The following is a 16,123-nucleotide window of genomic DNA, read 5'->3' on the forward strand; positions in this document are numbered from 1 at the left end:
GTGAAATGTGGTACAAGAAGTAGGATCCAGAATCCCCGTTTAGTTGTTGCTGCTCAGGAGTAATAGCAGCACTTGCAAACCTCGCTGCTCCAGCTATTATCATTGCAGTGGAAGCAACAGGAGCAAGAGCAGAAGGCTCTTGTCTGCAAAGCAACAGCAGCAGCAGTTTCAGAAGCTCCTCATTTGCATGAACACTTTATTCTTTTTAAGGCTTCCACAGGCCGTGATGGTGGAGTGGCTGAGCACTAGGCCTCCTTTCACACTGCCCTGACTATCCTCAGGCTCAGTCAGGTTGGTGTGGAGCTCCCCTCCCTGGGAATAGGCTTTAGGATTTGGCCCATCATAATTAGTAATAAATAAATATTAGTAATTGCCAGATTAATGGGTTAAAGCAGGTAGTTTGGTCAATATGTCTGGCAGCTGCCTCATACCCATGACTTCCATATTGTTTGTCTTTTCAAGTGCTGCTGAATACTTATAGGGTAATCTATTTGGGCTCTTCATTTGTGTGTGTGTACATTGCCTAGCACAATAGAGCTCCGAACTTTGGTTGGGGCCCCAAGGCACTACCACAAGATACACAAGTTTTAATTATCATCATCGTACAGAACACTTACTTTGAATGTTACAATAAATCTATGGACTATTGCCACAGGAACAAATGCTAAAATAATTACCTTGAATGAGAATGTTAATAAAACTCTTGTCCTTCACATGCAGATGGATAGAAGAGGAGGCACTGAAGGGTGGATACAATGTTGAGATTAAAAACATTACAGATGAGATGGGAGTACTTGGCATAGCAGGTCCATTTGCACGAAAGGTTCTCCAGAAACTGACCATTGAGGATCTCAGTGATTCTGCATTTAAATTTCTTCAGTCCAGATATATTAAACTTTCTGATATTGCTGCTACTGCTATTAGGATATCCTATTCAGGTAAGAGGTAGGGAAAACAGACTATCAAAATAATTGGGCAGCCAGGAAAATAACTGGTCTGACTAAAATTATGTTGAGAAGTGAAACTGATTATGTGTTTGAAAGCACTAGATTAATCAAATTATAACTAGACATAAATGAGAGAGAAACGGTACATTGATTGTCAAACATTTTCTGGTCAGGAACTGAGAAGGATTTCCAAGATCTTTCAAACAAAAAAAATACCCCAAAGTGTATATATATTTTTTTACAGAAGTAAAGGCCAGTTTCGAAAACGGTGTGATCTTTGGTAGGAAACCAGTGTTAAGGAATGATTTTGAATTACTACTAAATTAGTATGCATTTGTGGACTCCCTACTCAGACCCTACGCCACCAGCACTCCCAGCTCTCTCCGTGACACCACTTATTTCCTGAGAAAACTACAATGCATTGGTGGCCTTCCAGAAAACACCATCCTAGCCACCATGGATGTAGAGGCTCTCTACACCAACATCCCACACACAGATGGAATACAAGCTGTCAGGAACAGTATACCTGATGATGCCACAGCGCAACTGGTTGCAGAGCTCTGTGACTTTATCCTCACACACAACTATTTCAAATTTGATGACAATATATACCTCCAGACCAGTGGCACCGCTATGGGCACCCGCATGGCCCCACAATATGCCAACATTTTTATGGCTGACCTGGAACAACGCTTCCTCAGCTCTCGTCCACTCATGCCCCTTCTCTACCTACGCTACATTGATGACATCATCATCTGGACCCATGGGAAGGAGACTCTGGAAAAATTTCACCATGATTTCAACAGCTTCCACCCCACCATCAACTTCAGCCTGGACCAATCTACACGGGAGGTCCACTTCCTAGACACCACGGTGCAAATAAGTGACGGTCACATTAACACCACCCTATACCGAAAACCCACTGACTGCTATGCCTACCTTCATGCCTCCAGCTTCCATCCCGGACACAAAACACGATCCATTGTCTACAGCCAAGCACTGAGATACAACCGTATCTGCTCCAACTCCTCAGACAGAGACCAACACCTACAAAATCTTCACCAAGCATTCTCAAAACTACGATACCCGCATGAGGAAATAAGGAAACAGATCAACAGAGCCAGACGTGTACCCAGAAGCCTCCAACTGCAAGACAAGCCCAAGAAAGAAACCAACAGAACTCCACTGGCCATCACATACAGTCCTCAGCTAAAACCTCTCCAACGCATCATCAGTGATCTACAACCCATCCTGGACAATGATCCCTCACCTTCACAGGCCTTGGGTGGCAGGCCAGTCCTCTCCCACAGACAACCCGCCAACCTGAAGCATATTCTCACCAGTAACTACACACCGCACCATAGTAACTCTAACTCAGGAACCAATCCATGCAACAAACCTCAATGCCAACTCTGCCCACATATCTACACGAGCGGCACCATCACAGGACCTAACCAGATCAGCCACATCACCGGTTCATTCACCTTCACGTCCACCAATGTAATATATGCCATCATATGCCAGCAATGCCCCTCTGCTATGTACATCGGCCAAACTGGACAGTCCCTACGTAAAAGGATAAATGGACACAAATCAGATATTAGGAATGTCAATATACAAAAACCTGTAGGAGAACACTTCAACCTCCCTGGACACACAATAGCAGATTTAAAGGTAGCCATCCTGCAGCAAAAAAACTTCAGGACCAGACTTCAAAGAGAAACTGCTGAGCTTCAGTTCATCTACAAATTTGACACCAGGAGCTCAGGATTAAACAAAGACTGTGAATGGCTAGCCAACTACAAAAGCAGTTTCTCCTCCCTTGGTGTTCACACCTCAACTGCTAGAAGAGGGCCTCATCCTCCCTGATTGAACTAACCTCGTTATCTCTAGCCTGACTCACAATTGCTTGCATTTTTATACCTGCCTCTGGAAATTTCCACTACATGCATCCGAAGAAGTGGGTATTCACCCACGAAAGCTCATGCTCCTATACGTCTGTTAGTCTATAAGGTGCCACAGGACTCTTTGCTGCTTTTACAGATCCAGACTAACACGGCTACCCCTTTGATACTAAATTAGTATCTGTAAAGTGCCTTGAAAACAGAAAGCATAAATGCTAAGTTTTTATTATTTCCCCTTTTTTCTGTGCCAGTCACTTTTTATTTTCATTTGTCTCTATGTCCATCTCTACCATACTGGGCCAAATTCAGAGCTCAGTCTGAGGCAGTCCACGTTGGTGTAACTGACATCTTTATGTATTACACCAGTGCAGACTAAGACTTGAGTGATTTACCAATTGATAATTTACATGTCCCTTAAATATCATCTCTGACTTTGGCCTTCTTTCTTGTCCTCTTCTTACTGAATCGTTTATTTCCCAGGTTTGGGTCATCAGTTTAAATTAGAGCAATAGTGCCATTGTTTATGTACTGAGGTACAATTCTTTCAGGAGCTCCTGTGGGGAAGGGAAATTTCTGCACTCTCTTACTAATGAGTTCTGTGTAATAGGGAAATTTAGCCCTAATTTTCATAGCACTTATTTCTGGAGTAATAATGCTAGCACTAAATATGTATTTAATTATTATTATTATTATTATTTAATTATAGATTTGATTAGTCTGTTAATCTTGGTTTTATAACAGGTGAACTGGGTTGGGAACTCTACCATAGAAAAGAAGATTCTGCAGCTCTGTACAATGTCATCATGGAAGCAGGCCAGGAAGAAGGAATCGATGACTTTGGAACTTATGCTCTGAATGCCTTAAGGCTGGAAAAAGCTTTCCGGGCCTGGGGAGCAGAGGTTTGAAAACAGTTATTTTTACCATTCAATTTTTTTTTTATACATGTTTTAGTCGCAGCTAGATAGAAAGAATTACATTTTCTTCTGGGTATCTTAATCTGCAATAGAGAGAAATTAGATGGATTTTCTTTCAGTCAGGGAAAGCTACTATTATGATGAACTGTGTCTTTCCCAGGTAAAAATAACTGTTATACTCATTACATTTCTGGCAGAGAAACATCTATTTTGGATAAAAACAACAAGGAGTCCGGTGGCACCTTAAAGACTAACAGATTTATTTGGGCATAAGCTTTCATGGGTAAAGAACCCACATCTGAAGAAGTGGGTTCTTTACCCATGAAAGCTTATGCGCAAATAAAACTGTTAATCTTTAAGGTGCCACCGGACTCCTCGTTGTTTTTGTGGATACAGACTAACATTGCTACCCCCTGATACTTGACATCTATTTTGGATGCACCTTATTTGTTCATGGTTGTGTTGATTTCATTTTATTTTAACAAGATGTCTCATTTCTTATTGAGTTGTAGTTTTATTTTGTATGTTAAAAGATGTTACATTTTGTATTATGGATAGCATTAGGTACTCAGCTTAAAATTACACACATGCAATTCTCAGTGAATTGCACTTGGCTAACAGAAGAATTTGACCCACTGTACATAAAAAATAAAAAGGATTAAATGGAAGACTAGAAACAAAAGAAGTGAAAACAATGGGAGAACCTGTGGGGCCATCACTTATGGATTAAATATTTATTTTTCTAACAGATGAACTGTGACACTAATCCTCTGGAAGCTGGACTGGACTATTTTATCAAGTTAAACAAGGTATGTCTGTCTTATTTTAAAACTTATGTTATCTGGAAGGTTCTTTCCATAAACGTTTTAAAAGAAAAAACTATTTTCTATGCATGGCAAATACAGATATTTGTAAATGAGTGAAGCAAAGTCTTAGTGTTACACTAAAGTACAGTAACTCCTCACTTAAAGTCGTCCCGGTTAATGCTGTTTCGTTGCTGATCAGTTAGGAAACATGCTCATTTAAATTTGTGCAGTGCTCCCTTCTAACGTCTTTGGCAGCCGCCAGCTTTGTCCACTGCTTGCAGGAAGAGCAGCCCATTTGCAGCTAGCTGGTGGGGGCTTGGAACCAGGGTGGAGCGGCAGCCCCCCTATCAGCTCCCCCCTCCCGTAAGTTCCCTGTGCAGCAGCTGCCCAGCAGGTTATCAATTGCCAGCAGTTCAGCTGTTCCTTCCCCCACTGCCATGTGCTGCTCCTGCCCTTGGAGCTGCTCCCCGAGACTCCTGCTTGCTGTGCAGGGGGAGGAATAGGGGGGCTGTCAGGGTGTCCCCCTCCCCCCTGTTCCTGCACCCCGCTTACCCCATCTTCCATAGAGCAGTGGGACACATGGCAGGGCTCAGGACGGAGGGAGCTTGCTGGCAGCAGCTGCGGTCTCAGCAAGCTGATCTAATTAATAAGGCAGTGTACTTAAGAGTAGGGTCACCTTACTTAAAGGGGAAATGCACATCTCTCTCTCTCACACACACACGGTGTGTGTCTCTGTCTGTGATGCTGTCTCCCTTCCCTCCATTCCTGCTGCCTTGTAGAGTGTGAGAGTTAATCCTTGAGGACTCAGCCAATAGCTAGTTCATCATTTAGCAGTAAGGCATTCCCTAGGAAATATTCCACCCTCTGACTCCTCCACCTCAACCAAGCTTCACAATCATCATCACTGTGTACCAGTATTAAATTGTTTGTTTAAAACTTACACTGTGTGTATGTGTGTGTGTGTATATATATATATAATATAGTCTTTTGTCTGGTGAAAAAAATTTCCCTGGAACCTAACCTCCTCATTTACATTAATTCTTATGGGGAAATTGGATTTGCTTAAGTGAGGAGTTACTGTAATGCCTTTATTATGTGTAGCTTTGTTGCAAAAAAGATTTTAAATTTTTCTCCATGTTTGTTTTTGCAGAAATTATATATTAGATCAGACAGTTGTAAATGTACCATCTATGTACGTACAAATACAAGTATGTACATCTTTTTAACATATTAAAATAATAGCATTTTCAGTAGATTGGATATTTAAAGACCCTCAAGGCAAGTATCATTTTTAAAGCAGACTAATGTACTAATTGCACTGCTACATTTGTTTTATAGAAAACCGGAAATGTTTCAATCTGCCTTCTATTATTTTATGAGTTGTTCAATGCAGCAGTATTCTCTCTGATCTCATGCTATATTTATTCTGATATAGTAAATATCATGAGCAATAAATATTTCAAAAGAATTGCTCAATGTGAATTTGATGAATTAGACACAATAAGCTAAATCAGTGTTAGCATAAAACTTAGTTATAAAGCCACTTAAGAGATTGCATCAGCAAAATGGATTGCTGCATAATTCTAAACGTAGGGACTGGGACTGGGTTTAGGGCATAATATTGGTTGTATTTAAATATAAACTACAGGAATTAACATAAATTGTACTTCTCTTTACTGACAAAATTGTTTTGTGATAATTTATTGGCAAATTTTATACTGCATCAAACTTTATGTTCAAAATAATAGATGTAGTTATTGCTTTTAATGGGCCTTTCAAACTATCTAACAATTAAAATAGTATAGGTTAGACTCTGCTTTGAATTATATCATGTGAGTCCATTAATTCTGATTGAGTCATCCCAGCTTTAAATTGGTGCAAATGAAATCAGAATTTGGCACATGCCCATTGTATCTACCCTGGTTATACAGATAATAGATCAATATTTTTCTTGTGGTTACACTTTGCAATCCGATTGAAGTCTACAGAATTTCTCCAGATGTACACTGATGCAAATGATTATCCAAGAGCCTGAAATATATATGCAAAGATGTTTAATGATTATTAGAGTCTATTTCTGAAGTAATAGTTAATTTTCTTTTAAGCAGTAAGACAGAATAGGCAGTGCATTAAAAGAGCACTACGGTCAAGTGTTGCTATCCAAAGGAGAGGTTCAGTGATAGCCATAAAACTATAAAGTCTAGTTTGTACAGAAAAATAAATGTGACAACATTGTCTTTATTTAGCAGTGCATATAGTGGACATGACAGTGACATGTGAAGGTTCCAGTTGTATCCAGTTTTAAAGCCATTTTATGACAAAATATATCTCAAATTTCACAGGGTGTAATATTCAAGTTCACAGATGGTAGCAAGAATAACCTAGTACTCAGTTCCAGGGTTAAAGCCCCTGCTTTACTTTCAGCTGTAGATGCCTTGTTGGTGCCATCTCCCCTCAGTGCAAACATGACGGGTTCGTGCCAAAGCCCCCCTGGGGACGCACGTCCTCTGATGTCGGCAGGCACATCTGCAGTACATTGTGACAATGCATCCAGTTGTATCAGGGATCTCTGACAGTCCACCAAAATTGCAACTTGAATTGTTGCAACTTTTCACAGGCATAGCCCTCAGGTCGCTGTCTCACACGAAATGGACCATGTTGGTATATCAATCGCAGGACAAACGAAGCAAGGCTGATCTATCACGCTCATCATGAGGTGGAAGATTCTTTACTTCTGTATTCTGGTGGCCCCAAGCATTTATATGGGGTAGCACTACTACTGTGAGGCGAGGCCAAGTCCTCCTTGACAACCTGGACGCCCAGGTCTCCTCATTTACTTACTGCACGTCTTAAACATCGGCATGGTTACCTCACTGTCATAGTAGTCTGTGTGCCAACAGAGGAATCTGTTGACTCATTTAAAGATCATTTCTATGATCAATTGAACATCTAGTATGCACAGTCCCTCCACATGATAATCTCACGATCCTGGATGACATAAATGCAGTTACTGGCTCCCTGTGAACTGGATTTGAACAGGTCATTGGTCATTATGGTTCAGGCACACCCAATGATAACTCTGGCCGCTTGCTTACATTCTGTGCCTCCCAGAATCTTTCCATTCTTGGGTCATGGTTCAAGCAGCGACGCATACACCAGATGTCATGGATCTCTCATGATGGCATCACTCAGAAGGAGTTGGATCACATCATTACATGCGATAGGCATCTCTTCGCCTCCTTTAAAGTATATCGTGGTGCGGAATGCTCGGCGAACACAGATAACCATCTAGTGGTCGCCCGTATGGTGTTGATGCTCCAGCGAGCAGGTAAGCCCTCTGCAATGATGAAGTTTGACATCGACACACTCTGTGTGCCAGGTTTAGCCAACAGGTTTTGTATTGACATCAGCAACAGATTCTCGGCTCTAGCTAATCTGCCAGACGATGTGGAGGTTGCCTGGTCCCTGTTCACTTCTATCCTCAACCAATCTGCTGAGCAGAGGATTGGCTATAGGCATCCAGCACACCAACCATGGCTATCAGAGGAGGCCTTCCAGATAATTAAATTGAAGGCCGCAGCCCGCCAGCATGGTGATAAGTGCACTCGTAATCAGTTGAAGCGAAAATTTAGCACCCTGGCACTCCGAGATCAAGAGGCATATTATAACCAAGTGACGGAAGATGTCGAATTTGGCTTAGCCAGGGGCAACTTGAAGCCAGCATTCTGCGCCATTCGCAACCTCAGCGGTCAAGAGATAGTTACTACAAACAGCATCCTGAATGACAGCCAAAGCCATCCATATAAATCGGATGATGACATTCTCTCACACTGGGTGGAACAATGTCCTGAACCATCCTCCAGCTGCTGCTTGTTCAAAGCTGGATGATCTGGCAGTCACTGCAGTTCCGGATCCAGACATTTGTACTGATGCACCAACGTTGAAGTGTGCCATCTAAACTGAAAAACGTACACGCAGACGGTGCTGATGGCACCCTCTTAGTGCTCCTAAAATGTGCTATTGATCCTGTAGCAGAATCACTTTTGGCTATCTTTCGTCTGGTGTGGAGAACTGGAACCCTGCCAACCTCCTAGAAAGACGGTATTGTGATCTCACTCTATAAGGGCAAGGGACCGTGCTGCGAATGTAAGAGCTACAGGCCGATCACCTTGCTCGCTGTTCCAGGAAAGGTGTTTGCACATGTTTTGCTGGCACGCCTGGAGCCTTTGCTACATCGGAAGCGTCGTCCCAAACAGTTAGACTTTACGAGGAATGTCCACATTAGATGCCATTTGGGGCCTTCATTTGTTGTCGGAGATACAGCGCGAGTTCAGGAAGCTCCTGCACATAGCGTAGGTTAATCTTAAGGCTGCATTTGATTCAGTAGATCATGTTGCATTATGGAAGGCCTTAAAGGGCATAGGTGTCCCTACCACTCTGCTGGACTTGATTAGAGAGCTACATAATGGAACCACTGCCCGTGTTTGTCTGGGGAGCCGGATGTCAGTGCCTTTTAAATCAATATCTGGTGTTAGGCAGGGTTGCGTTCTGGCCCCTGCACTCTTTTGTCAGGCAATGGATTTCATAATGCAGCATTCTGTCAGGTCCATGGGCATTGAGATCGGTGATCTCTCGCTCACAGATCTTGACTATGCTGATGACGTTGTTCTTTTAGTACAGAGCCCTGACAGGTTACACGAGGCACTCCAGCATATGGAGGAGCAGTCAGCTAAGATTGGTCTCCGTGCTTCATGGTCAAAGACGAAACTGCAAAATCTAGGATCAGGTCCTCCTGCAACTCCAATCTCTTTGAACAACAAAACTGTTGAATCAGTTTCCAGCTTTTACTATCTGGGTTCTATACTTACCAGCTCCTCCAATTCTCACACGGAGATTCTCCGGATTGGCATTGCAGCATCTGCCATGGGCCGCTTACAACAGATATGGAATCAACATCATCTTAGTGCGACAACCAACTTCAGGGTTTATTCGAGCTGTATCCTTCCCATACTGTTGTATGGCTGCGAAACATGGACACTACACCGCGCAGACTGGACAAAGCTGGAGGCTTTCCACACAAAATGTCAACGTCATATACCGGACATAAAGTGGAATGACTTCATCTGTAATGCAGATGTTTTTGGTCACTCGGGTCTACAGACTACTGGAGCCATTGTCCACAGGCAGCGCCTTACACTTTTCAGACATGTCGCAAGGATGCCACAAGACGTTCCAGCAAGCGCTGTTCTCCGGGTGGCTTGTAACATCCAGGATAAAATTCTACCAACCAAGGTGTGGAGGCAGCCCACAGGCAGACCCCCTATTACATGGGCTCATCAAGTCTGTTCCGATGTTGGACTCTCAGGCCGTCAAACCTTTGCATTTGTGCAGGAACAAACCAAATGGCAAACGATTACTATGGCCAACTGTCTGGCTAAGCGTTGAAGAAGAATAGAAGGAAGCTGAAGGTTTTGACAGCTGGGTGAGGGCCACTGGATTTTTTGAGATTATACTGTATGCACAAAAAGAACAGGAGTACTTGTGGCACCTTAAAGACTAACAAATTTATGCACGTTAGCTGGGTGTTTCTCCTAAACTGATCCATTGTGAAATAGTTAATGTTATTTATACTGTCATCTTTAGATTTTAGAATCAACAACCCATTCCCATGAATTGGGAAACTACCATCTCTCAGAGGTATTGTTTAAGGTAGTCTGCAGTCCCAGGAAGACACCACTACTTCAGTTTCCACTTGGTTCACATTTTCATGGTTATCTTTGCAACAGTAAGGGCTAGAAACATTTTTTTTAAACGAAAGCTAAGATTGTGAAGCATAATTCTTTGGCAAGGGGAGAATTTCAAGGCAAATTTCAGGACTTAGAATCACAGAATACATTGGGCCCTATATATGTAGAGGCATAAAATTTCTATATTCCTTTTGAATATTATACTGGTATGTTATAAATGTGAAAGCAGGATACAGGACTGTAAAGCACTCATTCACATAAAATGGTTGATTATGACTAATACAACATTCTCAACAATAGTTTATTTTCTATAGGTTGTAATGAGAAGATATTTAATGACCATTTTTGAGCATTTATGGACATTACATTTGCCACGCTTAAGAGAAGATACATTGGGAGGAGGGAGGGAAGTGTCAGGAGGACCAGTGCTTATTGGTAAAATTTCTAAAAGGGGTGAGGCCCTACAAAAGGTCTCAAGGGCAAAGAGCGAAGTACATAGTGTGTTGTAATTAGCAAAAATGCAGTGCACAAAAAAAAAAATAGAAGAATGAAAAATACATTCCCTGGCTGGGAAGTTACTGGACTTTTAGAGTCAGGGGAAAGATCATTTTGAAGGGGAAACTTTCCCTGACTGCTGCTTCTTCCCCTATTTATAAATCACAGACTTCTTTCTAATGGGATAATTATTGAGAAGCTTTGAAAAGTTTTTCAGGTAAACACTCAAAGATTAAAATGATACTTTATCTGTGAAACACTCAGCAAAATCACAGGTCATTTTTACCATTAGGAACCAGCCTCATGTTATAGTGAAAAACTTCCATATTATTTCAAATAGCTTTCAGAAATGTACTTCCTTCAGAAAGATTTTCCATGTTTTCCAATAGCAAGATGAATGCAATATTGCCACTAGTGATGAAGAATACGATACAAAATTACTTACAGAACTGAATTTTCAATTTTCTTTTAAGCTATACACAATAGTGCCATCGTCTGGACACCAGTTGCAACAACTGGGTAGTTTAGTTAGTGGGAAGATAATTCTAGATAATGAGACACTTTGTGCTTCTACTGTCAACCTATTTGACCCATGTTGTTAGCCAGTATTTGAAGTGTTGCAGGTTATTTCTGTTATTAGGAGAAATTGATGAAGGAGTTAGGTATTTCTTTGATACAATCCTGTTTATTTACAAAGAATGTATAGTCCTGTTTCCCTGAACATAAACACAGAGATTATAATATTTATTTATTAAATAATAATATTATTTATTAACATAACGTCTTAGCTTTAGGCCATAGTGTACAAAAATAAATACGTATTTAAAAATCAACACATCACAGTAAAACAAGCAAGTTTAAAATACAAAAAGTAAAAACACAAAATCAACCTTCTCCTAAGTTCAATTAAACTTTTAAAATCACGCCCCATAAAAACAATATGCAAAAATAAAATAATAAAGGTTAGAAATACATTATTTCATATAGGTCACAAAGAACCTTTCTTTCACATACTTTTTTCTTGGTTTTGCAGCAGACCAGGCAAATAGGGCAACCAGTGTATTAATTAAACATTTTCATTACATAGCAAGTATTTTAGTTGTCGATCCCATGCAGTAACAGGCATTTGAGCCAAGAATGAGGTTAACCATTTGTTTCTCGGGTAACAGTATAAGCTGCAAGAAAGTAAATAATTCAACCTGGCCAGACCTGTATGCACAAAAATGATTTGCTGTCTATGCCAGCATAACTCCCATCCAAATAGGCTGACAGTGTGGTTTGAAAGCAGAGATCCATGAAGGCCCTCCCTAACACACTATTATTAAAAATATCAGATTTTTTGTAACCATGTATACTCTTTAGATGAGAAAGCCAAGGAGATGTATTTATTGCACAGACAACTGCTATATCCAGTTGGTTGCGAGTATTTTCCAATCTAAACATAAGGATTTCACATTCTTGACTTTAGTTCTAGCCTGAGCCCGTGCCCCCAGCCAGAGCCCCCTCCCGCACCCAAATTCCCTCCTGGAACCTGCACCCTGAACCGCCCCCCCCATCCCCATCCACTGCCCCAGCCCTGAGCCCCCTCCCTCACCTCAACCCCCTGCCCCAGTCCTGAGCACCCTTCTGCACCTAACCTCCCTCTCGGAGCCCATACCCCCTCCTGCACTCCGAACCCCTCGGCCCCAGCCTGGTGAAAATGAGCAACTGAGCGAGGATGTGGGAGAGCAAGCGACAGAGGGAGTGGGGATGGAGTGAGTGGGGATGGGGCCTCAGAAAAGGGATGGGGCCTTGGGGCGGGACAAGGGTGTTCAGTTTTTGGCAATCAGAAAATTGGCAACACTATATCCAGAGGGGGATTACAGATCCCTCTCTCCCTGCAGCCCCTTCTACTTCTCTTTATAGAAACTAATCAGCTCCTCTCCCAGGTGGGACTCATCTTTCATGGGCCTCCCAACCAGATAGCCCAATTAACCCCTTCAGAGCCTGTGTGCGGTACATACCCCATTGCAATCACCTTGTCCTTAGAATGTCTAGGACTAAATGAAGATAACGTCCCATTAACTGAGTTGGAAGAAAAAAAAATTCCTTATCCCTAGAACCCAGTTGGGCATTAAAATCTCCCAAAATAACATCTTGCTGTTGGAAACTCTTCTATAAGCAATCAATATGAGATTCAAGCCCTTCCCTCAAAGACTCATTATAAAAAGAAAGCCCAAAGGGAGCAAATAAATATTCAGGGCTATTAAAACAGAATTATCCACTAAAATAGTACTATAAATCAGAAAACAGGGATTATCAGGTGTTAATTTCCTAGTTCTGATTTTTAATTTAGTGGAGACAAGAAGGGCCAGACCACTTGCAAATCTACCCCTTAGCATGCTTAACATGCCCTTCTAAAAAAAGATTTAAAACTCAGTAAATAAAAGGACTCATACTTAGAAAGTCAAGGTTCTTGGATGAAAACTAAATCAATCTGAAATAAGTAATTCCTAAAATCCAAATCCTTGGATTTACTTTTAAGGCCAGCAGTATTCTACTAAACAATTTTGATGGGCATTTCACTGGAATCCCAATCAGGCCCATCTAATCAATCTACTTCTTCTAGAGCCTCAAGTGAAAAAGAGTTATGAAAAACTCCACCATAAATTGTGTAATTAGGCCTAATTTCCCCAGAATTATGATCCTCATCACTCGGGGTGGCTTGTAGGTCTGAGGCTGGGACATTTGCTTTCACCAGCATAATGGGATATAGTTCAGCAGAGTTTGCCTGGGTGCCTGGTCATTTATTTTGTTTAAAGGAACTGAGATTCTTTCTGATTGTACATTCATAAACTGTTTGCCTTTTACCTTTTCTATTGAATATCTTCTAAAAGAGGATAAGGAGAGCTCTCATACTCACATTTTCTTAACCGACCTCCAGTCTTTAAATTCCTTCTCCACTCTGTCTTTTGATCCTATATTAGGGAGTCCTTTTATCATTAGAACTTGGTTTCTGGGTACAGAAAACACTGCTTATTCCAGTTTTTTTTATATATTAATTAATTGTCTCACTCCTACCCAGGATAACTCCTCCTGTTTTTGTTTTGTCCTCCAGCCACTGGCATCTCTTGATTAGCATTTTGCTTAGACTGAAAATGGGCATCTATTGTAAACTATACAATACTTAATTTGCACATAAGCAGCCAGAGTGAGATAAGCGTCTCTTTCCTCCTCCTGCCTGCAAGGAGCATGTGGTTACCTTTCGGTGACCTGTCTTAACTCACAGACCTAGAGAAGGCCACACACAGTACTCATTGCAAGGTGCAGAAGGTAATGAAATGTGGCAGGAAAGAAAACAAACATTGGGTCTGATTCTCTAATGTCTTACATCATACGTAGTCATTTACAGCTGTGCAAAGTAGGTGTAAAATTCTACTGTTCTGATGTGGTATATTTTACACCCCCTCTGCATTTACTTTTCACAGGTATAAGTGGCTACACAAGCACTAAAGCAGTGAAGAATCAAGCCCATAGAGTGGTTGAACAGTAGCTTCACAACATGCTCCTCCTTGAACCAAAGACACATTGAGAGCCTTTTTATTGGGAGAGGCTCAATGATTTCAGAGACATGGGGTTACAGTGGGGTGAGAAGAAGCTGGGGGAACAACCTGTTTGCAAAAGTAGCTGTGGCCCCTTGTTTACATTTTTCAGTACTTAGATGGCTTAGTTTGTGAGAAGATCCCTGACCTCATAATGGAGGAGGTGTTTGTCTAACAATAGCAAATGATTAATGTCCACCATCCTACCACCAATGTCAACATGGGGCAGACCTAAGGGATGGCATCGTTGGCATTTGCTTACCAGGTCCCCAGGCTCCCTGAGCACTTCCAGCAGCTCCTTTTCCCCATCATAAACCACTTCTTCTCCACCTTGCTGTCCCCTTCAGAAGGAAGATGGCAGTGCTCACCCCTACCTGCACCAGACCTAGAGTAAGGTGGACAGATTCCTTGTGGCACCTCCTCCCTAGCAAGAGTGATAGAATGAAAATCTGGGGGAGGGCATGAGACAGCACTAGAGAAGAGCTGATGTCTTTGTGTGGTGTGCAGGTGAGCGAGGTAGGGAGAAGAAAGCAGAGGGTGTTGGGAAGAGATTGAGCCTTGGGTCATAGGACTGTGAGAGTGACCCTGAATTGGTGGGGATGTAGCTTTTTGTTTTGTTGATATTCAAATTAACCTCTGGGTCTTACACCCTTTCCCATCCTGCTCCCAAACTTGGCACTACCATTGGCACCCCTACCATTTATTTGTCCACTGGGTAAAGCTTTTCCCAAAATTCACCCCTGCTTCAGGCCAGCTTAAAATCAAGGGGCCAAATTCTCCATTGGTGTAACTATTAAAGGCAGTTGAGTTGTGCTGGCAGAAAATTTGTCTTTAGATCCAGACTGCTTGCATGGAGTCTGAAATCACCTGAGAAAACCCAGAATGACCCCAAAACTCTATTGTCTGCATAGAATTTATGCCTGAGTCACATTCACATTAGGCTGAATTAAAACTACCCATTTGGCTAGACATTCTGAGCTTCAATAGGGCAACTGGTCACCACTGTTTTTATCATATGCATATCTTTAGTCTGACTGCTTGTTCCTAGGAGTGGAGTTGGCAGGCAGAGCAAAGGAACTGGGCAGTCTGTCCAAATCACAGCTAAGTAGGTCTTGTTTTACACTGACTGGCCTTGACTGTGTCCTCTTTAGAAAACTGTCTTGTCCAGTGTAACTATAACTTCAGTTTGCTGCAGGAAAGGAAATCTGTCAAATATTGTGCCTAGAGGGGGATATGATCTTCAGTCATCTGTTGGCGAGGGGGTATCATTTGGAGGGTTGCCCTGAAATTATTAAAGGGTATCCAACTAAGAATAATTAATGTCAAAATATTGTATGGACTCTGTCTCCAGTGTGTTGTAATGCAATGGTTATAGCAGATTGCAGCAGATGTTGGTGCTGCCTTGCTCAGTTGGGCAGCTATGTATACAAAATTTGGCCTTGTGCCAGCATTCCTAAGTAGTCTACCAAATCAATTACAGCATTTCATTATTAAAAGGTATTTGCATATTTCTGCTACCAGCTATTTATCTTTGCTGAATGAGGTATACCATTTTTGTTTTTTAGAAGCCCAAACTTTCTCATTAGGCTAAGTTACTGATTCTTCTTCTTCTTACTAGAGAACTGTAAGAAGACATATACACTTTGAAAAGTTCAGTTTATGATTTATTCCCTTTTTCCTTCCTTTAAATAAGAAAGCATGCTTAGAAAAGGTTGGGATTAGGAACTGT

General features: G+C 41.6%; 1 protein-coding gene across 1 annotated transcript in view; it reads left to right on the forward strand.

Moving 5' to 3' along the window:
* DMGDH (dimethylglycine dehydrogenase) overlaps nt 1-16,123 on the forward strand; it is an 83,148-nt gene that overhangs the window by 54,374 nt on the left and 12,651 nt on the right. The window contains exons 12-14 of the mRNA XM_034773144.1: nt 721-938; nt 3,593-3,750; nt 4,515-4,574. Of these exons, the coding sequence (XP_034629035.1) occupies nt 721-938; nt 3,593-3,750; nt 4,515-4,574 (436 nt within the window). The remainder of the gene's footprint in view (nt 1-720; nt 939-3,592; nt 3,751-4,514; nt 4,575-16,123) is intronic.

The sequence above is a fragment of the Trachemys scripta genome, chromosome 6 (genome assembly GCF_013100865.1).
Source record: "Trachemys scripta elegans isolate TJP31775 chromosome 6, CAS_Tse_1.0, whole genome shotgun sequence".
NCBI lineage: Eukaryota > Metazoa > Chordata > Testudines > Emydidae > Trachemys > Trachemys scripta.